Consider the following 27,301-nt stretch of genomic DNA (forward strand, 5'->3'; position numbering starts at 1 on the left):
AGCAGAAGAGATTTGTTTGGGCCAAGAAACACAAGGAATGGACATTAGACCAGTGGAAATCTGTGCTTTGGTCTGATGAGTCCAAATTTGAGATCTTTGGTTCCAACCGCCGTGTCTTAGTGAGACGCAGAAAAGGTGAACGGATGGATTCCACATGCCTGGTTCCCACTGTGAAGCATGGAGGAGGAGGTGTGATGGTGTGGGGGTGTTTTGCTGGTGACACTGTTGGGGATTTATTCAAAATTGAAGGCACACTGAACCAGCATGGTTACCACAGCATCCTGCAGCGACATGCCATCCCATCCGGTTTGCGTTTAGTTGGACGATCATTTATTTTTCAACAGGACAATGACCCCAAACACACCTCCAGGCTGTGTAAGGGCTATTTGACCAAGAAGGAGAGTGATGGAGTGCTGCGGCAGATGACCTGGCCTCCACAGTCACCGGACCTGAACCCAATCGAGATGGTTTGGGGTGAGCTGGACCGCAGAGTGAAGGCAAAGGGGCCAACAAGTGCTAAACACCTCTGGGAACTCCTTCAAGACTGTTGGAAAACCATTTCAGGTGACTACCTCTTGAAGCTCATGGAGAGAATGCCAAGAGTGTGCAAAGCAGTAATCAGAGCAAAGGGTGGCTATTTTGAAGAAAGTAGAATATAAAACATGTTTTCAGTTATTTCACCTTTTTTTGTTAAGTACATAACTCCACATGTGTTCATTCATAGTTTTGATGCCTTCAGTGAGAATCTACAATGTAAATAGTCATGAAAATAAAGAAAACGCATTGAATGAGAAGGTGTGTCCAAACTTTTGGCCTGTACTGTATGTGTCCCAACCAAAAACTGAAACAAAACCTACACCCTTGAGTGGAGCAAATCTTTGGGATGCTTGCATTTACTGCCCAGTGAGGGAAACGCTGTGGCTTCACCTCACTGGGCAGTAAATGCTTAATTTAAGCTCTGCTCAACACTATTTTATGGTAGGCTCATTAGCAACCACAGCACCATGGCCATGCTAAGCAGGTGGGAAACCTTTGACCTTCACGCACACCCCCCACATTCTTCTGTCAAGTCCCCATTACCAAGTTACCGCTCCTCCGAAATGGGCCGTGACCCTCCTCCTCCTCCTGCTTTCCTTTTCTCCTCTGGGGAAAACCGGGCCTTCCCTGCTACAGATGTCATTAGTGAGTGCTACTCTGAACTGTTGAGACAAATTTCTCTATAAAATTTATAAGCCATGCAAACGGCTTCAGTTGGGCAATCGAATAGAGAGGACAGGAGAGGAAAGTTGAATTATCTGAAATGTAAGTTAATCTAGTGACAATGGGGAGTGGAGGGGCGGCGAGATGGAACAGAGAAGAAATAAATCTCAACTAGACAGACTTGAAAAAAAAAAGACATTGCTCTTCCTCCTGCTCTCCATCCCTCAGTATTTTCCCTCCCTGGAATTAAAGCTCCACTGCTGAGCTGCCTGACCTTTTGTAGCTCTTTTACAACCTGCCAATTATTATTAACACTGGTCTGGCTCGAGACCAAGTTGCAATGAAAATCATTTTAACAGCCCCGTTTGATTACTGGGAGTACCTGAGCTCATGGTGGAAACGGTTTTGGTGTCAGTGTGCAGCAGTGGTTTTACACTTGTGCATCGCTTTACAGGACTTCTCCAAACTGTCTAGTTGAATGACAGTATTTCAGTCGTAACGCAAAGGGCTCTTAACGCACACAAGCTGGCTGAAATCAGAAGCTGACCCGCTCATGTACAAATTGGAACCAGAGGATGGTTTGAATCCACAGGCTGCCTGAGAATATCACTGGCATTTAACACTCTGCAGCTCCAGTTGTAGGCAAACTGTACTGTGCAGGACAGGTTGATATGGATTTAAGTTAAAATAAAACCTTCCTGGATGAATAAAGGTTAGAAAAATGCACCGCATTGTGCATCATATAGGCACAGTGCATGATTACCCAGCTATATAAGCGAGAGTGTAAACAGAGAGTGAGGTTGGGTTGTCAAAGTGCAATCAGAGAGACATTACAACTGTCTCAGCCAAGATAAATCACAACCTGGGGTCACTAATCATTTCGGTACATATCGCACTTCTTTGCTGCATCTGGCCTTGAAGGCAGACTTTATGCAGACAGAAGCATGCAGGGGAATGATGAGGGAAGTGTTTGTGTGTGTGTGTGTGTGTGTGTGTGTGTGCGTGTGTGCGTACTGTACATTTTTGACTTCTTGCCACCAAGTCAAGCACAGTCTCTCCTATCCAGAGGAGGGAGTGAGCGGGAAGCCGCTGAAAGCCATAAATCTGAAACCCCACAGCGCAGTTCCTTCACTTCTGTGACACATTTATTGTCCTCTTTTCATTTTCCCCTTCTCCTTATACTGTCTCCCGCTCTCATCCATTTTCAAAACTGCACACTCTTAAACTTTAACCTGAATTCCTCAATCTCCTGCACTCCTTAGAAAATAAAAAACAACCCTCAGTGTGTACCTTCAGAGTGTGTGTGGGCAGAGAATTTGGGGGGGGGGGGGGGGGGGGGGTAATTTGCCACTGTAGCAGCCCGTGTTTTCTCATGCTCTAGGCTTTAAAGTCTACATGCTTTGGTCACAAATGGAGTGTGAAGCCAGCAGCAGGCATTGCATCTGTCACAGCTCAGGCGTTTTTCTTGGAAGAGGCAGAGTGGAGCTGCATATGGAGAGATGAGCTCACAAAGAAACAGATTTTTTGCCAGGCTGTGGCTGAAAAGCCGAAGTCAAGGCACTACAGGATACAGAACAAATGAACAAGATGACCTGTGCGCATTATTGGGCCAGGAGAAGCATGAGTAACAACTTGCAGCTTTAGTGTGAGTGTGTGATGGACAGGGAAGACCAGTGAGTGACAGGACGGACTCCCCAGTTACCTCCATGCTGCAGGCTATGATTAATGATGTGTCATTAGCCATGATCAGTAGTTCTTGTGACTTGATCATAATCCCCTTAGATCTTTCAGACTCACTAGTACAGTTCACTTTAATCCCAAGCTTAATATAAATATGTTGCCTAATGAAACTGTGGGGAAAGTGAGTGCATGCAGTTACAGTAAGTGATGGGGAGCAGAGAGGCCAAATAGTGTTAGCACATTTCAAAGAGAAGGAGAGGATCAAAAGGATCAGAATGTGGCGAGAGTGTGCGCATGCATATGCATCACTTTTATGACACATGTTGTCTTTGGGCTCTAAAAAGAAGTCTTTGCTGTGTTTCAACCTCAGCTATCATGAGTCATAATCCAAGGCCATCAGGAATATGATGCTATAAATGTAAATCAAACACATCGAGTGTTGTTTTTCCACAGCGGCTCACAGTCATTTTACATCCTTCTACTCAGTGAGTTGATCTTTAAGAGGTAACACTGTCCAGACGCAACCACCTTAAATATCACTTTTCACAGATACTTCACCCACAGTGATGGCATGCTGACAGCTGGCAGAAAATGCTATGATCTGTATATATATTTCAGCTGCTGCAAGGCAGACAGTAGGCCTGGTAGGCAGAGAGAAAGCAAGGTATTATAGATGAACTCTGCTTTCTTACTGCAACTATAAATATTTAACAGGTGGAATTACTGTCATTAATATATTTTTTTTTACATGGACATCGTCAAAGATGTGCATAAAATGTTAAACTTTAATGTTGTTTAATTGATTTAATTTACAAGCATTTTTCAGACTGAGAGCATCATGACTGGTCTGCTCCTTTCACTGCAAAATTACTGAATTGACAAATTAATTGGCCAACCTTCATGCAGCAAATTTAGCTCATTGGAGTTTGAAGAGCAACTGATCTCAGTCAACTAAGGATGAATTAATTCTATACCCTTTTTTTTAGAGCTGGGGTAGGCAGAAATCTGGAAAAGGCCAAAAAAACAACACTCCTTCTTCAGCTCTCCCTTCTCTGCCCTAAGCCCCTCCCACCAGACAATCACAGGCATATGTGCACACTTCATACAATAAACCAGTGAGGTGGAGGATGCACACAGCCACAGCAGTGAGCCGTAGCAGAAAGATAAACTATTAGCAACATTTTCTCTCCATCTCTTCAGTGCTTTGTCGAAATTGACATGTGTTTTGTTTATTGTAAGACTCTCTTTTAAATAAGTTGGTCTTTCTTTTTTGGGTTGCTTTGCAGTGTAGACAGTTATTGCCAATGCTGGATTTGCAACTTTCTCTGCAGGACTCTCTGACATTGAAGCAAGGACATACAAGCGCATGCGCATTTGTAGAACAACTAATAGGAATGCCCTCGCTCTGAAATGGCCTTTGATTCTCCTGTCCACAGCTAAATTTTCTAAAGCCTGAAATAAGAGCCAAGGGGAGGAACAGAAGTTTTCTCTCAGTCCACTTAAATTACGATAAGTTTAATTTTATTATGGGACATTTGCCCAATAAAGTCCAAACTAAACTGCCTATCCCAACTTTAATCTAACTTTATTTATATCCAAAAATCACCTTTACTTCATACCAACCATGTTTATTTGAAAACCAAGAAAAATAACAAAACAGATTAGGATGATGGCATGACACACCAATACGGCGCATGCAATATACATACATCAAAGTCTGAATTAATATTTTCATAATAAAGTTGAAGCACATGCAGTACATTACAAGTGTTTCACTCTTTTCTGCGTTGATGTTTTAGTCATTATTTGACACATTGTCAAGTTTTTTGTTATTTTGTCATTATTACCTTGACTTTATTTACCGTAATGTATCCATTTCAGCTCAACACGTTCTATTAAATAAACAGCTTCCTTTGGAGTCTGCCAATAACTCTGTAAAGTTTTGGTTGGGTTCATTATTCGTGTAAAAACAGGAGCGTGCTGCCATCCTGCAGCAGCCACAGCAGACTGGTTTCTGCGTATTAAGGCGGTGTGGCAGCTGCTTTGGTCCATGCAGATTGTTTCTGACACTGATGGAGCGGAGATGTTTTTACTGTACTGGCTCCAGAACCACATTTAGTGCACTCTCTCTGCTGTGGCACGGTGCCTACTGCTCAGTACGAATTAGGCCCCGGTGCACACTAGCAAGCATGCATTTTGGTACACACACACACACTTCATATATACACACACATTTACATACATCCACAGCTCTAATTGCGATGTTGGAACAGTAGCCCTTCAAGGTTGTTTTTTTTATTCTAGGGGGAAATTGTTTTCTAGCAAAAAATCGCAGCACTTCACATCTTCCGTAACCAAATGTGACACTTCTGACTCAGGCAGGAAGGATACAGTTGGGGAAGTGGAGAAGGAGGAAAAGAGACCCCTCTGATCCAGAAACCCAAAACCTCATTGTAATTTAGTCATCGGTAGAAGGCAATTAGCGAGGGAAGGACTGGTCTTTGCCAGAGCAAGCAAACGGCTGACACACACGGGGAGAGTAAACTCTGCGTTTTGCAACGAAAGCACAATTTTGCCGGGATAATAACGTGACGAGACAATGGTTGTTATTTCTGAGATAATAGCGAGTGCAAGTTGAAACTTACAAAGAAAGAACAAAGAAAGTTTTATCTTTGGTGGAAAGGAAAGCAAACAGGAGGTGTACAATATCTTCTGAACAGACAGACCGCAACAGTCGTCTAACGGAGGGGCATAAGTGAAGGCTTGATGCAACCTCTCGCATAGAAGATTAAAGGCAGTAGGTGGAACAGCTCTCTACTTGTCTAATGTCTCGTGTCAAATGAGGATTCACTCAGACAAGGCTGGGCCAAAAGTTCAAACTTTTTTGAGAAGGCTGCAGCAGCCAGATTGTGCAGAGCTACAATACAAACTCCCGGGTGATAAAAGAGGTGGCATGACACCTTTTGGTCCAGCTGATCATTGTGGTTCAATATATGGATAACTGAATGAAGACTAAAGCAATCTGGTATGAAAGTGCTGGGTGGCAAGATGATTAAAAAGGAAGATATCTTTAAATTGTTATTGGGAGAAGAAATAGTAATAGATGGACCTGCGACACCACCTCCAGGGCCTCCATGAATTTTCCCAACTCACTATATTAAGGGCAAACTACTTCCTGCATGGTAGGCTTCTCATTCTGAGGTGCAGAATCACAGGGATAGTGACTAAACAGGGAGGATTTCAGTAGATTTAACAGATTATCAGTTTAATGCTACTGAGGAAAAAGAGGCTACGACTTCTTCCTGTGTCAGCTCACAGATTCAGCTCACAGGTTTCCATCCAAATACTACGACTGTTGTGAGCTCTTTGGCTGATGAACTCTGTGCTTTCCAGTGAGATGTAAGTGGCTGTGTAATTTAAATGTCAAGAATAATATTACCCCCAATGTGTTATTGATTGTGTAGATATTCCTTAATATTTGCTCTGGCAGGAGGCTGACTCTCAGCTACAGGATGATTGCGCTGCTCAGTGGACCAGGAAAATTGACTGTAATTATCAAATAGGCCACTTAAACTTAATCTAATGAAAATGACTTCAGAAAATAGTTTGACCTCTTAGAGCAGGTTTTTTTTTTGTCTCAGCATGTTGCAGCTGATTTCAGACTGAGAACCCAACAAAGGGCTCTTCCACAACACTTGATATGGATCAACCCGATCATGTTGTTAAGATTTATCACATTTTTTATGGTTGCACATTTCTGAAAACACTTGTTTCAAATATCTATTTTCCCATCTGTGCAAATACCCTCCTGTCAACATGTTCATAACTTGCCCATCGTACTGTAATCTACACTGTTGTGTCTAAAACATGCAATCCACTGTGTTGGCAGGAGAGGTGTCATTTCCGATGAGGTCAGCGGCCGAGGCAGCAACCCAAACATTAACCGCTGTTATTCTTTTCCTTAAATCCCGCTCCTCTGTTACTTTTTTCTCCCTATCTTTGTTTGTGATCGCCTCATTCTTTATTTTTGCACTGACCTTGTTTGTTATTGGAGCTCCGAGTTCACTTCATTTCCCGCCCACTGCTATGGAAACCCCACACAGAAACCCAATATTGTCTTTCTTTCTAGAAGTGGAAACCGTGCTGCTTGATGTCCCTGCATAATGAATCGGTGGCTGTCACAGGAGGACGGAGGCCATGAGTTTTAAAGACTAACTGTGTGTAGTGGTTAGTATCTGTATGATAAATCAGTTATCAACTACTCTGATAGAAATGTTTGTGGTTTCAGAAGTGAAATGAAATGTATTATAATGCCCTCTAATGCATCTTTTATTGAGAGAGTAATTCCTCATTTTGGTTTCCAGACTTGAAGCATTCAAGACGGTGATGTACAAAATGCCCCCCTTGAATTATTAGAACTGAAAGTTGCTAAAAATCACCACAATCTCAAGGAAATATGTGACATAACCGTGACTTCGTCAAACCTCATTGCAGAACATGGTGGTGGTAATATCTAAAATTATGTGGTGGCAGCACGTTTAGGTTTAGGCACCAAAAGTACTTGGTTAGGTTTAGAATAAGATCTGGGTTTTTGTTAAAATAACTAAGTTTGTTAAGTAGGGGGTGTAAGTACCTTGTAAAGTACATCTGTGTATGAGCTTTTATCCTCAGGCAGACGATACAGAAAGCCCAAATTTAAAGGGAATTGTTTTAGAAATTGATTTCTGCGAACCTCAATCAAGATTTTAAATAATTTTGCTTGATACTTTAGGGGTTGTGTTGTGCTTTGCTTACGGTGCTCTGCTGTGTGTTAGTGTTAGGTGCAATATATGAATGTTTATGTTTATATGGTGTATGCTTCATTTCTTCTGGACTGTTATTGTAAGACAGCAATACTTGTGCAGCTCGGGGGTCCAAGACAAATTTCCCTACAGTGACAATAAAGTATATCATATCATATCGTATCGTATCATATCGTATCATATTGTATCACATAACGATGAAACTACATAAAGGATGCAAGTCTGTGAAGTTAAAGAGAAGTCAAGGCTGACTTTTAGTGTCACATGGGACATGTACTGTGGTCTCCCGAGTGAAAGTCCTGTGTTTGTTTGACCCATCTACCACCACACTGACCTCCTCTGTATGCAGACTTTTACTCTTTGTGGGGTCCTGACGTTAACCATTGCATGAAGATGTTGAACCAGGGAATTAGCGTGTCCACTACAACAAAGAATCCTGATTGACTTTCCATTGTCGTTGTTTTCATGGTGCCAGCATGTCATTTTAACACATTACGTGACACCATCATGGAATTGTGGGTCAAGAGGTCATGGTCGTTTCACGTATTTCTGTGAAACCCAGGTTGCTAAAAACTCTGCCGCAAAAAGTTACATAATAATTAACCCCTCATTAGGACTTTATGTACAGTACATTTTTAGTGCAATTTTTAAACCACTTCCTAATATATGGCTTGTTTAGGAAATTTACTTTAACCAAAGTGCTTTTGATTCGCCTCATTAGCCTTGTGTCTGGCACTTCTAGAAAAAGTGAAACTGCACCAGAAACAAACCCTTAGGAGCAAGTGAAATAAGACTGAATGCTTAATTACTATATGTGTGTTATTGCAGGGCATTGAAATAGCAGGAGTAATCACCGTCTCCTAGAAATTATAGCCTAATAATTTGCAACAAAACACACGTCTCCATTTGGTTTATGTTTAGGCACCCACAGCACTTGGCTAAAGTCAGGGGAAGATTGTGGTCTTGGTTAAATAAGTGATTTGACAGGACATGTTTACTTTATTAAAGTTTAACTGAAACCACAGTCTTTCCCTAACCCTAAACCAAAGGGCTTTTGATGCCTAAACATAACCACTAGCAGGACTTATGATGCGTAAAAAAAAAACAGTCCTGCACTTTGTACGACCACCACCTACCCCGACCACCTTTCAGCAGCCAGTGCACGGTACATACAGGAAGTTCAGCACTTCCTATACAAGAAGAAAAGTTTCCAGGGAGCATAATCCAGGCACAAATTATATTTCCGCTCATATACATAATTGGAAATGCAATTTCTAAAAGACAGGGTTTCAAAAATAAAAGTGAGTTTAACATTAAAAAGACTGTATTATAAAATTCCACAAAGCCACAAATTACTGACTGAGGACTGCATCAGCTACTGTAATGCTCCCACAGCACCCTGACAGACCAGGGGAAAGATAAGGCTGAGGAGACGAGCGCTGGAAGCAAGCCACCCTCCTGGCGGCTACCTATCTACCTCTTTCTTCACCCTGCTCTTTCTATCTTCCTCCGAGACTCTAGGAGACAGGAGAATCATCTCCCATCGCTTATCCCTCACGCTACACCTCGACTTTCATCTCCAGCCAACGACCTATCCTGGAGGAGAAAATACGAGAAGAAAAATACAACCAAAACAAGGGCGGGGAGCTCGAAGGAGGGGGACAAAAAGAAGGTGAAATGCCTTCTCCAGGTTCTTTTTTTATCATCCAATAGACATCTGGATATCTACAAAAACCTGCTGCATAATCATTTCAATATCTGTGAGTGTCTCTGGAGGTTAGAGAGCAGGAGATAGACAGAGGGAACGAGGCCGAGGCCAAGTTTTTCTCCTCGTGTCATACAGGTCCAGGTCTTAGCTTCAAAGAAAACACAGAGAGGGGCCCCATTTGGAAATGAATTTCTGCTGCGAACTATCATCTCATAACACAAATATTACCATTAATGACTCAATTTCCTTATAATTTCCTTATCGACCCCCCTAATTAGGCCCATTTGTTTGCTTTGTCATCCTCCAGTGATACAGGCCTTTTGTTATTGGAAGCAGAGAGGGGACTCACGTGGGAACCTGATGACTTTATTCTGCTGGAGGAGGGGGACCCCCACAGCTGCTGAGGAGCCCCTGCAACACACATTACGACTGTGGCAGCCTTCATCCTGCACCCAGCAGCAGCAGTGGAAGCTATTTAAATAGCACTTACTGGTAGCACGCTGAGTCAAGAGCCTCTCTCTGTCTTTATCTCTCTCCCCTTCTCTTTTTCTCTTGCTCACCCTCTCTCACATTCTCACTATGTCTGTTCCCTTATAGTCTCTCTTTCTCTCCCCTCTCTCTCTATAACAGGGCTTCTACAGAGCAGCTAAATCAGCTGAGGCCAGGGCTTTCCGAGCTTCTCTCCTCTCTCTGCTGGACACCGAGCCTAATTAATTGGCTGTATTGTCCCAAAGGGAGCAGAGCCAACAAGGGGAGAGAGGTTAATAGGGGAGAAAAGTGTCGAGGAAAAGGAAGAGAGGGCATGGCTTTATTCTATCAGATTCTCTCTTTTTTTTCCTGAAAGACAGAGAAAGAGCATGTATGTTTTTCTGTCAGAGGTGACTGTGATAGAGAGAAGGAGAGGCAAAGAGAGAGGGAAAGCATGGATTCACAGCCCCACACCCCACTATGAGTCTTATCTGTGAGAGCTAATGAGTGATGGATTAACCTGGGATCACCCCTGGCAAATTGAGATGACCCCGCAAACTTACCCTAAGTACCCTCTGCATTCCACTTCACACAACCAAACAAATACACACACATACACCAACATTTGGTATTATCTTTTCATTAGAAAATATCATCCTCTTTAAAAGTAGGGATCTGTGTTTTGATATAAACACAGGCTGCTTGTAGAGTTTAATGGTTGGCATCTATTATTAGGCGAAAAACATAAAACTTGCAATGTAAATGTTTTGTATGTTTTTCTAATGATCGATATTTCTTTACCCAACATTGTCTTGTTTTTAGTAGGATTGAAACGTCTTGGAATATGTGGTCGCTGAGCGCCTGTGGAAAACTTAAAGGGACAGTTCACCCCAAAATCAGAAATACTCTTGCTCTTACCTGAAGTGCAGTTTATCAGTTTAGATTGTTTTGGTGTGAGTTGCCAAGTGTTGGAGATATCGGCTGTAGAGATATCTGCCCTCTCTCCAATATAATAGAAGCACAAAAAATATATTTGAAAAACTCAACAGCAATGTCTCTTTCCAGAAATCATGACCCATTTACTCAAGATAATCCACAGACCTTGTTGAGAGCAGTTTCATGTAGGAACTATTTTCTTTCTACTGGACTACACCTGCCAACAGTATCACTGCATAGAAGGAACCGTGCATCTACTCATGGACAAGTGGCTCATGCTCATGACAGCGTGAGATATAAACATTAATGGCAGTGATACAGTTGGTGGGTGTAGTTTGGTAGAAAGAAAATAGTTCCTACACCTGCCCACAACAAGGTCTGTGGATTATCTTGAGTAACCAGATCATGGTTTCTGGGAGGAAAAACTGCTGTCGAGTTTTTTTTTACATACTTTTTCTTTCTTTTTTTTTGCACACCACAAGCCAAGTGTATTCTACTTACATTATATTTGAGAGAAGGCAGACATCTCTACAGCTGACATCTTCAACACTTGGCAACTCAAACCGAAACAATCTAGACTGGTAAACAGCACAGGTAAGAGGAAAAATATGTATCTATAATTTTCGGGTGAACTATCCCTTTAATCCAGACCAGCCTGCAAACATGATCTCATGCTCTGCAATCTGATTTCCAACAACAAGCTTCAAACTCTTCAACTTTTAATTAGAAATCATACACATCACTATAAGAGCCTGTATTGTTTCCTCAAGTTTACTGTAAATCTATCTACTTTGTACTGACCTCTGCTGACAGAGATCCTTTTGTGCAGCTTGTCTTTTGTCAACCTGCTGCCTGCAAACACAGCTTAATTTACCAAACAGGCTGCCACCCTCAAAAACAAAGATACAAATCTGACGTATGACTCAGCTGCCTGTACTACTGCTGGTTATATAGGCAATCACAGGCCCACACACACACTCAGACACACACAAACACAACTGTGACTTCAAGGCATCCATGACGACCGGGGGCTACAAACCTCCAGTGACTTGCTGGCTGCCACACACACACACACACACAGAGGCTGCACCATGACTTATATGGGAAAGACAAAGACGTTGGTGATAAATCATCGTCACCTATGCAACCACACACACACACACACACACAAGGAATTCCAGGGCAAGTTTTTTTTCTGGCAGCGTGTGAGCATGTTTGACGCAAAATGAAATTGTTTGACTCTGCTTGATCTGTCACAGGTGCTTTCTCCCACTCGCAGTGTGTGTGTGTGTGTGTGTGTGTGTGTGTGTGTTTGAGAAAGCCACAAAGAGAACAACAGTGTGTATAAGAGATGGATAAAAAAGGAAAAAGAACAGATTAACCCATCCATGTGCAACTAAAATCTTGTATCATTACAGAGTAACTCTGCATTAAAACCCTTTGCAACTTAATATGCATCTACGGTCTAAATATTTACAACATAATCACCCGCCGCAAACACTTTATACCTCAGAAGCAGGTTCCAGATAAATGCCATTCACTCAGATGGTGACAGCAGTGTGCTACACAAACAGTGGGGGGCGCTCTGATCCGCACAACATGCTACAGTATCGTGGTGTAATGTCATCCAGCCATTAATCATCTATAGCTGTGAGTGTTGAGGACCCCTGCTTCGGGCCCTGTGTGCTCACACTCGTGCTAGGTGGTCCTGTCGGCGAGCAACACGACTGCTGCCAGAGAGGTTTTTGCCAGGACTTTCACCTTGAATCAAACGCTGAGCTGCTGCAAATACAAAAGCCTCCTTCTCTTTGATTTCTCTCTCACACACACATAAGCGAGTATCTGTTTTTTATTGTTGCTGTTGATGCTGTTACAGCCCTATCAGCTACAGGGAGATTCTGGAGGAGTTGTAACAAGTTGTGCCAAGGCGTTCACTTTTAAGTGTGAACAGGCTCGGATAATTGAAGCATAATGTAACAACACATGCTACACCAGCTTCAGTGCTTGTTCTGATGTGTTACTTCTACCTGAAAGTATAAGAAGGAATGCAGCATGCAACGGTTTTTACATTTAATCCCATTAATATAACATTAACTAATCACTGCGAGGCTCAGCCCGGGGCGCAGCGCAGAGGAATGACGTTCTTTCTTCTCTTAAAATCACTTTCTCTCTTTCTTGCTTCCTCTCCCGCTCTCTCTGCCTCCAGCCCACATTATATATTTGCTTTGGCTGCAAACACTCGCCCTCCTCTTGGTCACCGTGCAGTAACCTGCTGCCACACAGAGGTGCTGAGGTCATCAGCCCTGATCCTCTACAGCACCGCTGGCCCAGGCCTCAGGATCAGGTCTCACATATGCACACACACACACACACACACACACACACACACACAGCTTTTTAACTCTAAAAAGTTGCCAATGCCTACGCATACATCATCTCATACACATGCACAGAGCCCAGCACTCTCTCTCTCACTCTCTCAGACACTCAGAATGTTTTCTTACCCTGTTTACTGGTTCCTTGTTAACATGTGAGACCGCTCTGGTCTGTCTATGGTGGCCGCAATGAATCAAGATCGTGCTACCAGTGTGTGTCAGACCTGATGACTGCATGACTGAGTGACGCCGGCTTGTGCAGAAACCATAGACTGTATAAAAATAATGGATGTAGCCACCGTGACGTCACCCATTGGTTTGTGGACTTCCATTTTGAGGCCATGAGTTTGGCATTTTCGCCATTGCCATCTTGGATTTCTGGAGCCGGAAATGACCATATTTGAACGAGAGGGTGGAGCTGTGGAGGAGCGAGGGGTGGATCTGACTCAGACTGGTGACGCCTCACAAACAGTAGCCTCGCCCTTAATTAAGCATAACTTTGAGCCTTATTTAAATAAAAACAGGCGAGTTATATAAAAATAAACCCCCGTATGGTTGTCGTGAGGGGGATATTAGCTATAGAAACCAAAACTATTTTCATACCAGGCTGTAAACATGTTTATTTCTGCTTTTAAGTTGGGTATTTTAACATGAGGGATTTGTAGATTTACTCACTTTTGGCCATTTGGGGAGCTGTAGTTGTAGCACTTCCACGTTGGCTTCATTTTTCAGCCCCTTAGATTGATGCTTGACAGAAACTAGGGAGCTTAAAGAGAACATCCACCAATTTTATATATCAAAGTCTGCTTACAAGTCTTTAACTGGCCTCAAGTGATGTCACTTGGTGTGGAGTTAGAAAGAAGATCTCTCTGGGCCGCTGTTTATCTCCACTGCAGGCTAGCAGCTCGAGGCTAAACTGAAGAGGCTGAACTGTTGGCAGTCAAGAAGCACTATGGGGAAAATATAGGTGGCAGATTTTGACAAGGAAAAAGAATGTGTAAAGACTAAATCGCTTACTCTGCTGCATCAGTTTTGAAGATTTTCATTTTTATCTTTTTAACTGTCCATCACAAGTCTGTATTAGGAGCGCAATGCTGAATCGGTGGAGTGGTGAAACAGCTGACGTGGTAGCCAATGTGGAAGTCTCTCATTAAGCATCAGTCTTCTACTGGGGTCATGCATGGCTATTTTTTGCCTGTGGTGATGAGAAAAAAAACCTGAAACAAAACAAAAAACCAAGCATAAAGCTGTTTTTCCTCAAATTGCAAAATTCTCTTGTGTACATTCAATGTAAGACAATATGTCAATTTTCCAGCCAATTCCTCTGGGGATAAAGCTTCAGCGCAACACAAACTCTGTGCGCAGTAAAGTGTTTTCTCATTGAGTAAAGCTCTGCATGCTGTTTATGCATCCAGCTGTTAAATCGCAACAGAAAAACAACATTTTTTTGATAATATACCCCCAAATCCCAGACAGGGAGCTAAAAACACTATGAGAACATGTTCTGCCGTTCATTTCCAGTAAAATGGGACAGACTGTGTCCCTGCCTGTTCGGCGTCTGTCTCCCCCCGTGTGACAGCGTTTACTCAATATGAGAGACAGGTGGGCTGTGATTCACAGAGCTGATGAGTGAGGCGCTGGAGTGTCTTGTGTCTAATGTGTGAACACATGCTGATGTTGTTCGGCGCGGGTTTTAATTACCCCTAATCATCTGGTACCCCCTCGACCCGAACCTTTCCATACACACAAACACCTCTGTCTCTCTCCTGCTCAATCTTGCTCACTTACACACATACACACACACTCATCTCGCGGTTCACGCCAAACCCACAGCACACACAGAGATCCTCCCTCGGCTAAGACGAGCTTTCACTGTGGCATCAAGTCACCAATTAATTCATTAACAGACGTCTCCTCAGGCGCTGAATAGCTGCTCACATCCTGGGCAGAATTACTGTTTGCGTAAACTCCCACTGGCAGACAACACAGATTAAGAGACACATTCACACATGCTTGCGCAATCTCTCTTTCTCAGACACACACTCTCGCTACAGCAAAAAGAAATACACTGTATAATGTCAAGGCCTACTGGCAGCGAAGAAAGACACATGGAAACACTCACACAAGCTCGCACACACACAAATATAAACAGGTAACCGGCAGACGGCAGAGACAGGTATCAACAGAGACTGAGGAGAGCATCGTGTGTCTGTCTGTCACTGGGGGAATTAAACATGAGGAGGGACCTGTTGAGTAGCGTGTGTGCGTGTGTGTGTGTATACAAGCAACGCAATCCCCAGAATAAATGTTGGTATCATACATTTCTGAAAACCACTGACATTTTACATTTCTACGCTGTTATTTAGCAGATACGCTAAAAATTTACATTTCTTTAGGGTTCAGCAACACAGTGGTTACATGTAGTTATGTTTGGGCACAAGAACCACTTGGTTAAGGTTAGGAAATATCATACTTTGGCTTAAAATATCCACTTTTGGTACCACAATGGCAGCTGTAAGTTGTAGCCATTTTTGTTTTTTGTTGTTCTCGAACAATAGTCCGCACGCCAATCACCATCCCCTCCTCCCCCTGATGACAATGTTAGCTCATGTGCATGATATCAGACCTACTCCAATTTAGAATCATTCATATGATACTTGTGAAATGTACATCTGTATTCGTGGTTTGCAGAAATTTACAATGCCAATTTTCTTGGCGAACAGGCCGATGCAAGTGTGCGTTGGTGTGTGTGAAAATCTTGGAGTTGCCCATTTCCCTCATGTCCTTCAAACACCTTTTCCGCCACAGCTAGCAGCACTTTTGCAGATGTTTGGGAGCCATCCTAGTCAGAGTTTGAAAACTGTTTTGAGTGAATATGTAATGCATTTAACTTTTTGCACCTAGAGCGACCAGCTACGATCGAGCTCTCGGCGCTGTCAGAGGGTCCAATAAAAATAATGAAGCAGCTGTCATCGCTGTAAGAAAACCTACTTCAAGTCTGTGGTTTGAGAAAGATTAATCAGATTGGTGAAAATGCAGTACGCCCAGATTTCTCTCTTGAGAGTGTACCTGACAGCGTAAAAACATAGTACGGAAGAGCGTGTGTGTGTGTGTGTGTGTGTGTGTGTGTGTGTGTGTGTGTGTGTGAGCCTCTTCTGCAGAGTGTGGCTAATATTAGAGGAGTGCTGTGTTTGAAGGATAGAAAGAAGAGGAAAAGATCCGCTGGATCTCATCGGGCAAACCAATTATCACCAGCTGCTGCTGGAAGAGTACACCACAGATTGGATGGAAACATTTTAAATGCAAGACACACACACACACACACACACACACACAGAAAGCATGTTTTCACCCACAGGTATGTAGCAGCGATATTTCTGATCATAAACAGGAGAATGATGATGATGATAACGACAATGTGAGTTTCTGACCCGGCTGGATGTTGTGATAAACCAGCCTCGGTGAGTTCAAGAACCAGCGAGGGTGACAAGAGGAAGTGAGCGCAGGCCAGAAGCCAACAGAGTAACGCAACATGGCTTTCCTTCAGAGGCAATATGGCTTCCGACCAAACCGTTTCTCAAAAACAAGGTCGAGGTTCCATTTCTGGTACGAGCCCGCGCGCGCAGAGAGGCCCGTGTGCGCTAACTCACACTGGCTAAAAAATGCGGACTCACACTGTGAGCGGGATCTGTGTTGCATTATGTTTGTAGCCAAAGCAATGAAACAAAACCACGGCCACAGAAATGTTCACTTTGCCCAAAGGACCCTGAATTCAACAACAGACACACAGGCTGTGAAATTTCAGACCAGATTTTGTCTTTTCTGACAAGTGAACACATTCCATCACCCCCAAGCAGTGCGACCTGAGCTTTGTCAAAGGCAGTAAAACGGATTGTAATGAAAATGATCTTTCTCCACTTGAGACTGATACCAGACAACATGCAGATAGCTCTAGTAAAGCACAGCTACAGATGTGTTTTGAGTTTAGTTTTATGAATGGTGGCAGTCTTCCTTGTATTTCTTGCTCAGCACAGACACAAACACCTTCTCATTACCATTTTGTGTGTTGTCTTATCTGTATATTGTCCCCAGACACTTTTTTGTTAGAAACTCATTTCCACTCTTCAAAGGCCTGTCAGAATTTATTATCTGAGCAAAACTGGAATTCCATCAAAATTGGATTGTTTCTCAAACAGGCCTCATGACAAGCAACAACTAGCTCCAAAATTCCAGCTCCAAAAGGGCTGCTGCCAAACACTGACATTAATAGCTTCAAGATCTTCCATGCTTCAACATACTCAACAGTATATCTGCATTATTTGTCACATCTATTGCTTCCATTTGAGCCTAAATTATCAGGATTACAAATGATCTCACTCCTGGGATTGTAAGGTCTCTGGTGACAGAAATACTCAAAGTAGCAGTTTTATAAAAGTCGTTTGATTGTAATGGCTTCATTTAATCATTATTATTGTTTAATGCCTACAATGTGTCTATTTGCACCCGGGTGAGCATAGTCACACTGCAGCTATTTGGCCATTAACACCCATCCCTACAACCCATTAATATGGATCCACACTGTATGCTGTGGCTGGCTAGTACTCGTTGTGTTGATGCATTGAGGTCAGGGGGTGGGAAAGGATAAGAAAAAGGTTAGGATTAGGGCAAAGGGGTCGTGGTTAGGGCTAGTGATAGCCAATCTCAGATGTTCTCTGAGATTCAAGTGGTAAATGTATGAGAAAAAACTCATAAATGTGCTGCCAGAAAGTCAGGTGACATAGTATAAAGAGCGACACAGTCCATAGAGGGAGTAAGATGTGGTGGATAACTTGGTCACACACAGGACTTTAACCCACAAGACCAGGGCTGAGTCCTATGTGAGTCAAAATTGGCCTATTATTTACAGACTTAGTTGAATTTTTATTTTCAGTTTTTAGGGTGTATATAGCTGCTTAATGTTCACTGTGTACATAAACTTTAACTGACCCCTTCATATTAATGTCACATGTTGACATTGCCAGGACACCCAGGAATGGTGCAACAAGTTCTCATCCCAACTCGTCAAAAAATGGTGCTTTGTCAGCAGACATGCCAGGTAGTCCTCAACATCTGTTTTGGACATTCTCAGAGGGCGTGTCAATTTACGCTTGTAATGTGTAGTTTCTGCTCTTTACATGTATATAGTCTTTTACTTACAACATCAGTAAAACACTTCTTTTTTAAGTTGATTTCTTTAGGGTTAGGGTTAGGCAACAGAAGCACAAGCTTTAGTAAAAAACACAATGGTTTGGCTTAAAATACACATGAGAACCAAACAGCAGGCTCCCAGGAACTGCCATACTGGTATTTACAGCTCAGGTGTAAATAGTATCATTGGCCATGGACACCTGGGTGCAAATAGCATCTGTCTTGATACAAATACTTTGACATGCTTCTAGAGTCAGACGTCAGAATTATCATACTGAAAAACCAAAATGGATCTACTTTTGTCCTCCTATGACTCAGGCCTGGTGACTAAAAGGATGGTTCAAGGGCAAGGAACAGAATTTACCTCCTGTCACCAACCAATCCATTAAATCTATTTTCAGTTGGCAACATAAAAACCACACTTCAACACTGTTACATGTTGAATAAACCAACTGACCTCACTGTAACGTAAAAAGACGACATATCATATATACCATATCACATCATATCCTTGAGAGTGTATCAGTAAATCGAACCAACTATGCATTTTTTATTATCAGTGTATGTACTGCTCAAACAGTGCTGAGACAGCCCTGAACAGCTGTCTGCTGAACTTCCACTTCTTTAAATTTCAAATACAATCACCTTTCAAATACCTGGCATAGATTCTCTGCAAAATTAGCAATGAGCAGTGTGTCAGGCCTCTCACCTTAACCCCCCATGGACACACACACACACTCACACAAAAAACATACACACTCCCAGGATATATACTCAACAGGAGCACTGGCAGCAACTGGACATTTCAACACATACATGGAGCTATAGAGCCCATGAATCCCAAACATGCATTATAACTGCCTTCTCGGGGCATGTGTGTGTGTGTGTATCTTTTCTGACTTGTCTTTTTTTGTGTTTGGTTACAGCTACTTGATATACCGTACAGTCAGCCTTGCTTACAGTATGTGCTGGCTCACTGGCCATGTTTCTGTCTGTCTGAGAGATATAACAGGTCTCAAAATCTAAAACAGAAGGGTGAGCCGGCAGTCTGGACCACAAGAGACTTATTTTTGCAGCGGTTTATAAAACGAGTCATAAACACTGATAAGAGCTCGGGCGAAAGAGATTGTTGAAGGGAAGAGAGAGGCCATTCCCCCCGTTTGAACTGGTGACTTAGGACCTAAAGAAAACTCTGTGTGTTTGTGTATGTCTGTGTGTGTGTGTGCGTGCGTGCAAATATGCATGCCTTCAGGTGTGTGCCTGTCAATAGGAGGACGTGACTGCTGACTGAAGAAGTGAAGGTGAGGAATAGTGGGACAGTGCAAAGTGCAAAGCTCCTCTGTCAGTTTATTCCCAGCTTTGTTTGCTGTGAGCGGGACCAACAATGCATCCTGCCGGCACCTTTGAAGATGAAGAATGCCGGTTTATAAAGGTGCACGGTGAGCTGCTCAAACATTAACCAGACCTTCATTCACGTCTGAAAGGTACCAAACGAACATGACAGCAAGGAGACATCTGAGGAAAGGCCTGCAGAACATCACTGTTCCCAAACTGATTTGATGTATTTTAGGTGAAAAGCATCGCTTCTGTGTGCAAACAAAGGTGGAATGATACGTGTCTGACTGGTAGGATTATACATAATGCAGTTGATTCTGCTCTCTGTTTTGAAGACTTGATTCCAGTTTGACTGTCATTATCTGATATGCGCAGGATAGATGTAAACACCTCACTGAAGTAGGCAACAAATCCACTGTCTAATATTCTAAGGCTGCCAGATAACATTAGTCTTTGATTGTTTATTTCTTACAATTTAGCATGCATTAAAACTATTTTTCTTCAACTTGAATTGTGCACATGACCCTGAACATAAAGCTACCCTAAATCAGAGGTGGTTCAATAGAAACATAACTACACAACTTTGGAGCTACACTGAGGTGTCTCTATGATCACAGCAACCATTGCTTAAAGCTGTAGTTGGTAATTTTTCTAAAATAATAACTTTTTGTCATACTTGCCGAAACTGTCATTACATCCACACAAGAGTACATGAGACAGATCAGCTGCAAAATAAATAATAACTAAATAAATAAATCTCTGCCTCCTCGTAGTGCTTGTAATGGCATTAGCAAGAATCCGCCACACGTGAACAAAAACAACCAATCAGAGCTGAGGAGTCTCTAATGCAACTGTCAATCATGTCACTCACTGCTCCTGAACTGTGATCAAACTGTCAAACAAGGCAGCACTGATCAAATATGACTCAAGATTCTGTCACTGCATTGCCAATTTCTTGCTTAAAATGTTTTTTAGAAACATATTATAGTGTACTGTTTATCTGTAAAACTCTCAACATCCCCTCCATGTTGTTTCAGATGCTTCCATCAAGGCAGAGGTTTAGCCACCCTAAATGCAGCACAAAGCGTTACAGATCATCTTTTGACCTAGCTATTGCTTCTCTTAACAAGCAGTGGCTCTTAATGTCTATGATTTACCCCTGACAATGTGTGACACTGGATACTGTGTGTTATGTACTGTACTGTCTGTTTTGTTATTATTATTATTATTATTACTCATGACTACTGTCTGTATCTTAAATTGCCCCTCGGGGACATTTAAGTTTTACCTTATCTTACCTTAAAATAAGAAAGTTTGCTCTGGCCTGTGGATTTTGGCTCAGCTGTATCCAACACAGCAGCCTGGTCACACACTTTCTCATTTTACAGCTAAACAGTACACTAAAATATGTTTCTGAAAACATTTGGTGAGAGAAAAAGTCGATGCAGTGACATAATCTTGATTCATATTTGATCAGCGCTGCCTAGTTTGACAGTTAAACTAAAGTTCACAAACAGTGATTGGCATGATTGACAGCTGCTTTAGAGACTCCTCGTCTCTCATTGGTTGTTTTCCTTCAATCACGGCAGATTCTGACAAATGCCATTAGAAGCACAAAAGGAGGAGGAACATTTGACAAGAAGTTCTATTTATAAAAGTTACCAACCACAGCTTCAAAGAACATCATGTCTGATGATGGCATTGAGTTCTGGACTATTTAGGGCACAGTTTATATTTGCATTTTCTATGCTGGCTTCCTCTTTTCATGATTGTTGTAAGTTGGTGCACAGCGGTTAGCAAGAAACTTTTTCTTTTATAATTCTGTCCGAAAAACTGCACGAAATCCTGAATTTGATTGCTCCTGATACTGTCCCTGGAAACTTTTCTTTTATCAAACTCTGCTTCAGCTGTTTTGGAATTATCTTAGACCTCATTAAGGTTTGGGCCGTCATCCACGAAAGTAAGAAATCTACACCACCAAACATCAGTATGCGCACAGCTGTTTTTAAGTGTTTACTTATGTTTGCTTGAGCATTTTGAGTTAATATTCACATCTCGTCAAGACCTGTTAAAGATTTTTTTTTTTCACGGATTTTTTACCCCTGATGGTTTCGACTTGGAAACCCACTCGTGTATCACAAGGCATAAAAACAACTTAAACTTTTCTTTGTCTGCACAAGTGGTTGTGGCTTTAAAACTCAATTATTTTAATAGGCATCAAATCAACCGTGGCAACTTTTCTGCACCGCATGTTTGCTCCTGTCAGTCAGATGCCTCTGCGCAGCACCTGGGAACATTTGAGCGTGATTTCTGCTGTTTAGATTTAGATACAGTGAGGCAAAAACAAGCAGCAGCCCCTTTCCAAATCATCCGGCTAATACAGGGCTTTAGGAGCGGGAGACTCCTCGTGTGCAAACAGGGATAAAGGAGGAATAGCAGCAAGGCCGGGAAGACGAATAATCTCTTCGAAGTCTGTGATATGTTACAGTATCAATGCACCAAGAGAATTTCTAAGTGACAGAAAGGAAGAAAAAGTTTCTTCCTGTTCCAGCAGCCTTTACGGCCCCATTGGCCCAGTAAGGCGGCACCTGGAGTAAAACACAATTGTCAAAATACTCCACTGTCCCACAGGCCATGGAAATGTCACCCTACTGCCCCTTTTATTTCCCTGTTCCTCTCCCTCACACATTTTCCTCATCATACTCCCCCTCTCTCTCGCTTACGTCTGTCTCTTTCGTTTTCACTATTGTTGTCCTGCTCCGTCTCCAGCCCCTCCTTCTGTCCCTGCTTCTCTCTGTGGTGCAGTCCCCTCGTTCTGCAAGCCTTCAAGCTGTCTTTCTAATCTGCCTGAATTATTCAAGACACTTTCTCCTCTTCTTTTTTTTTCTCTCTACCTAACATGTCAAGTAAACTGCACAAACCTGAAACCGTGAAACTGGGGGATGAAAATTACATTTACAGTTAATTTGCATTAAAAGATCTCCGAAAGGGACTCTGACTGCAGCCGTTTCTCATCGTACAGCAGTTAGCTGAAACAATGTCGCTTTCCTTAATTTGTGAGATGGATGTCTATGGAGGGGCTCAGGTTTACAGGAGCATCCTCACAGTAAAATCACAGACATTGCTGCAAACCCAGATTAACATCTCAACATAGAGACTGTAGCAGGTCTCTGTTGTTTCCTGTGGTGCTGCTCTGAACCCATTGCATTAGAAGCTTTTCCTTTACTGTGGAGAGTCAATAACCCAAATGGATCGAGGTGCACACTCAGGAGTGTCCTTTAACGTCCTGATGGAAGTAATCAGTAAAGTGCACTTCAGGAGAAACACAGAGACGGACCTGTGTGTGTCTAAATGTGCTTTTTTTGTTTTTGTCTCTTTTTTTTTTGTGTGCGTGGGAAGTGAAGATCAGGGAACATTGGAGGAATCGACAGCTTGCGTCAGTTCTGACACCGTACAGTGCCAGACCTTTTTACTGCACACAGAAACACTTCTGTGCTAACTAGATCCTTATGAGAGTCCAGAGACACTCGCAGTGCTGTCATTAAGGGGAGCGCAACGACAAACTCTGAAGTTGTCCCACTGAATACACCCATCCATCTAACACACCTCCTTCCATTGTTCGCCGCCTCTACAGAGGTGTGATTTCTTCTTCTCTTCGAGATTCTGTGTTTTCTTTCACTCATACACACACACCCAAACACACACATTTCTATAATCTCAATGTCAAAAAGTAAATCTCTTGCTGACAACATGATGGATGCAGTAAATGATAGGCTTTTATGGCTCAGTGTGAAACATATTATACGCCCGCTGGTCTGGTAAAAAAAAATTAAAATAAAAAATTATGGATATTGACAGCAGGAAACAATTTATTGTATGAGTTTAAGGGCTGTGCCTTAACATTTTTATTTTATTTTCCAAATAGATTTTTTTTAAAATCTCCCTCTTTCTTTAAATTTAATGTCAGCACTGACATATTTGTGTATTATCTGAATGCTGAGATTTTCACCACAACAGTGACTCTAATGTTGGCCAAATAACAATTTAAAGTTTATTGTCTTGCTGGACTCGGTAAGCTTGGCAAGAATCTCAAATGTAGTAATATGGAGGAGGAATAGGAGCTTTCTTTCTTTCTATGCCTCCTTCCTTCGTGATCTCTCTATGAATATTTTGAAACAGAGATTTTAAAAGTCCCACATGTGAAATATATCAAGTACAAGTGATAGTAAATTGAAGGCTGGATTATGTGAAGACAAAATCAATCGGTAGGGTCAGTTGGCCTCCATTAAAAAAAAGTCATGCAGACTGCATTAAGCAGAGTAAAAACACACCTTAAGTCTTGGTTTCATTACTTTCTCGGGAGCCACACAGTATGTACAGAATGTAGCTCTTTCCACAAAACTGCGCCTGTTGATTTAGCAACACCCTCACATCTGCCAGTGAGAATATGTCAGAGCTTTAGAAACACCAGCAAACAAAACCCTCTCAAACAGCTGCTGTGCGTCAAAGTGGCTGACATGTGTCGTGACTGTCAAACAATATGGAGCCCCTTTCTTTCCCCCTGCAGACCTGCAGCAGAATGGGAATTAGAAAAGGGAGTCACTGACGTCTTAGTATTTTAGTCTCTATCATCGACATCTTTCCGCCTTGCCTTCTGTTTCGCGAGCTGTTCCTCGTCATCCTCCTCACTGTACACCTCATCAGCAGGAGCAACGTCAAAGTACTGCAGGTCCTCACAGTTCAAACACTCCTCTGTCCATCAATTAAAATAAAATGAAACTAACTGAAAACAAAAAAGCCATATCCCTAAAAATCTGTGATGCACAGTCTTCTTGCAACACAGCAACATAATTAAGTAATATAATTAATCTGCACAAACAATCTTCCAATCATCTCCCAGAGCATCAGCCTTGTTTTCTTACTGTACCTGCATCTCAGAGACAGAACTTAAACAGACAGAAACCTGGCCGGGGCTCTGCAGTTTCTGCAATCTACAGGTTCATGTTTCTGTGCCAGGTTGTAATAAAACTACTGTAACTTTGATCACTCAACAGCTGGTGAAACATGTTGGCTCTCAGACACAAAGAGCAGCACAGATATGATCAGAGATTTGCTCCTATCCTTTGCTGTTACACCTGCTTTGTTTTAAGGATAAAAAAAACACTGTGTTATGCAGTGGTTATATTAACATTTTCTCAGGTTGTATTTCAGTGAATACTGTTAATAATAATTATGAAAAAAATATCCAAATTAAAGCAATTTTCATTTGTTATTTTACATTGTGTAAAAGACAGAATTGCTGCAATAAAACTAGAGCCAGTTTGCATTTTTCAAATTTACAATTGGAAACACGATTTGTTTATAATATTTTAATATGTCATAATAAGCTAATTATTTCTACATTAATGGTGATAAATCTAGATTTTTATTCTGGATCACAACGCCTGGCATTTGATAAATCCTTTCATATTGATTTTAATGTGGAAAATAATAACGTGACAATATAATAATAATAACAACAATAAAACTCTGTGTTCATTTTCCATTGCGGTGAGTTTGTTGCAGGATTCTTCAGATAAATTAAAAGCCATCGCGTAATTGCAGCGGTAAAGTGGAGCTGTGAGAAATGTTCCTGTGGATGATTGGGCTCGGTGGTCCCGTTTGAGGTGGTTTAAAAGCCTCCATTATGGCCTGCAGTAAGCTAAATGGACTTTCAAATTGCATTTCCATGTTGCATGTGACCTAAACCCAATTTTATGCTCTGTAGACGTGCGCCACAATATCAGGAAAAAATGTGGCTTTGCTGTGGTTTTGTTTAAAGGGGATGTTCGAGTTTGGATTTAATGAGCTGGAGCTGGAAAATTACTCGTGACTTAGTCATAAAATAAAACATAATAATAATCTTGTTATTCAAATTATTATTATTTTGTATTTTGCATATTAAAGACAATCAGATGCATATTTTTGCATGATCACATTTCACTGATTTTAATTCCTGGTCATTCTTTTTCCTAAATATTACATATTTCCTCTGTAGCCGATAGTGTATCTGAAAATCACACCAGTCCACCTACGATAAATTAAATTCACCCTACATGTAAAGCAGCTCTGATGAGCCGCCGGGATGGAGGACGTGTGGATGGACTTACCGACACACTCGTTGGCCTCCCTGGCTGTGGCTCTCTGCCACGGTCTGTCGTAGTGAAAAGGTTTGCACCTGTCGCACTCCGGCCCGGCGGTGTTGTGCTTGCACTCACACACCAGACTTCCATCCCGGTCCTTTACGCACCGAGACGCGTGCCCGTTGCATTTGCATCTCCCTCCGACCTGCAGGTCCGACACGGCGTAGAAGTACGAGTCCCGGGCCAGCTCCGAGTCGTCCTCGTTCTCGTCGCCAAAAGTGTGCAACCGGCTGAAGATGACTTTAATGTCGGTGGCTGTCACCCAGTCCTGCAGCACCGGGGAGTTGTCAAAGTCGTGCGCGGACGGTCTGCCGTCCAGCGTGCTGAAGGCGATGAGCCCGCCGGTCAAAGGGTACATGTCGGTGTGGGAGTCCGTGCACACGGCCTCCTGCTCGTTCTGCTTCGTGATAACGGCCCTGTTCGGCTTGTTGTACATCTTCCTGCACTGGGTCGAGTAAAACTGAAAGGGCACCCAAGTTTTACCGTAGTCCATGGACTTGTAAATAACCATGGACTCAGGTCGAGGCGAGCAGAACTGCAGGCTCACATAAGTCACCTCAAACTTCTTCCCGAGGGACAGAGTCAGGGTGACGTTTTGCGGGAACTGGATGAAGTTCTCGGACTGCCAGCAGGTGAGGTTGTGTGGATTGTTGAGGTCCGTCAGGTACGCCGGAGGGTGGTACTTTTTGGGGTCCGAGGCATCGCAGGTGTGACAGTTCCTGGTCCTCTCGTCTCCTTTCTCCGCCGATGTCACCACGCAGTAGCGGCTGGGCGTTTTGCCGCAGGTGCTGGACACCTTCACTTCCTTCCCGAAGGCGGAGTTGACGAAGTCCGGGATGCAGCGCCGCGGGTTGCCGTGCTCGTCGTAGCAAGGGTCTGGGGGAGAGGTCTGCGCCGCGAACAGGCTCATCCCGTAGCCGCCGAGGGCGCTCCGGCACGACAGGGACGCGGCGAGCAGCACAGTCAGCGCAAAATCCACAACCCTTATCATGGTAGGTCCCTCGGTCCCCAAGTGTCTCTGCCGCTGGAGGAGAAAGGGAAAGCAGTCAGCGTGTGGGAAGAGAGAGAGAGAGTGAAGTTTGGTGATGGCACAGCAGTCTGCAAACATTTCCCAAACAAACACTGGGACAGGAATAAGTATCTGACAGGGATATAAAAGTCAGTCACACAGCATGCATGCCAGGTTGTGTGAAATGTCTAGAAAGCCCACTTTACCTGAGAATAACTTAAGATGTCACAAATACAGTCGATGTGAGGCTACTTTTCTCTGCCGGGCTCCAATCACAGCTCCTCCTGTTTTGTTGTTTGTTTCTTCAAATCTCCTGCGTAAAAACAGAGGAGCGGCTGGATTTAAGAGTCGCTGGTGTCCTTATAGCAAGTCCCACTCCTCCTGCCGGTCTTTTCACAATCTCTCTCTCTCCCCCCCTC

The 27,301-nt window shown here is 42.7% G+C and overlaps 1 protein-coding gene across 1 annotated transcript in view; it reads right to left on the reverse strand.

The window, feature by feature from the left end:
• ntn1a (netrin 1a) overlaps window positions 1-27,301 on the reverse strand; it is a 77,420-nt gene extending 50,119 nt beyond the window's left edge. The window contains exons 1-2 of the mRNA XM_033624928.2: window positions 27,089-27,301; window positions 25,841-26,897 (exon numbers count right to left, since the gene is read on the reverse strand). Of these exons, the coding sequence (XP_033480819.1) occupies window positions 25,841-26,864 (1,024 nt within the window). The 5' untranslated portion in view covers window positions 26,865-26,897; window positions 27,089-27,301. The remainder of the gene's footprint in view (window positions 1-25,840; window positions 26,898-27,088) is intronic.

This window comes from Epinephelus lanceolatus, chromosome 3 (genome assembly GCF_041903045.1).
Source record: "Epinephelus lanceolatus isolate andai-2023 chromosome 3, ASM4190304v1, whole genome shotgun sequence".
In the NCBI taxonomy this organism is placed as follows: domain Eukaryota; kingdom Metazoa; phylum Chordata; class Actinopteri; order Perciformes; family Serranidae; genus Epinephelus; species Epinephelus lanceolatus.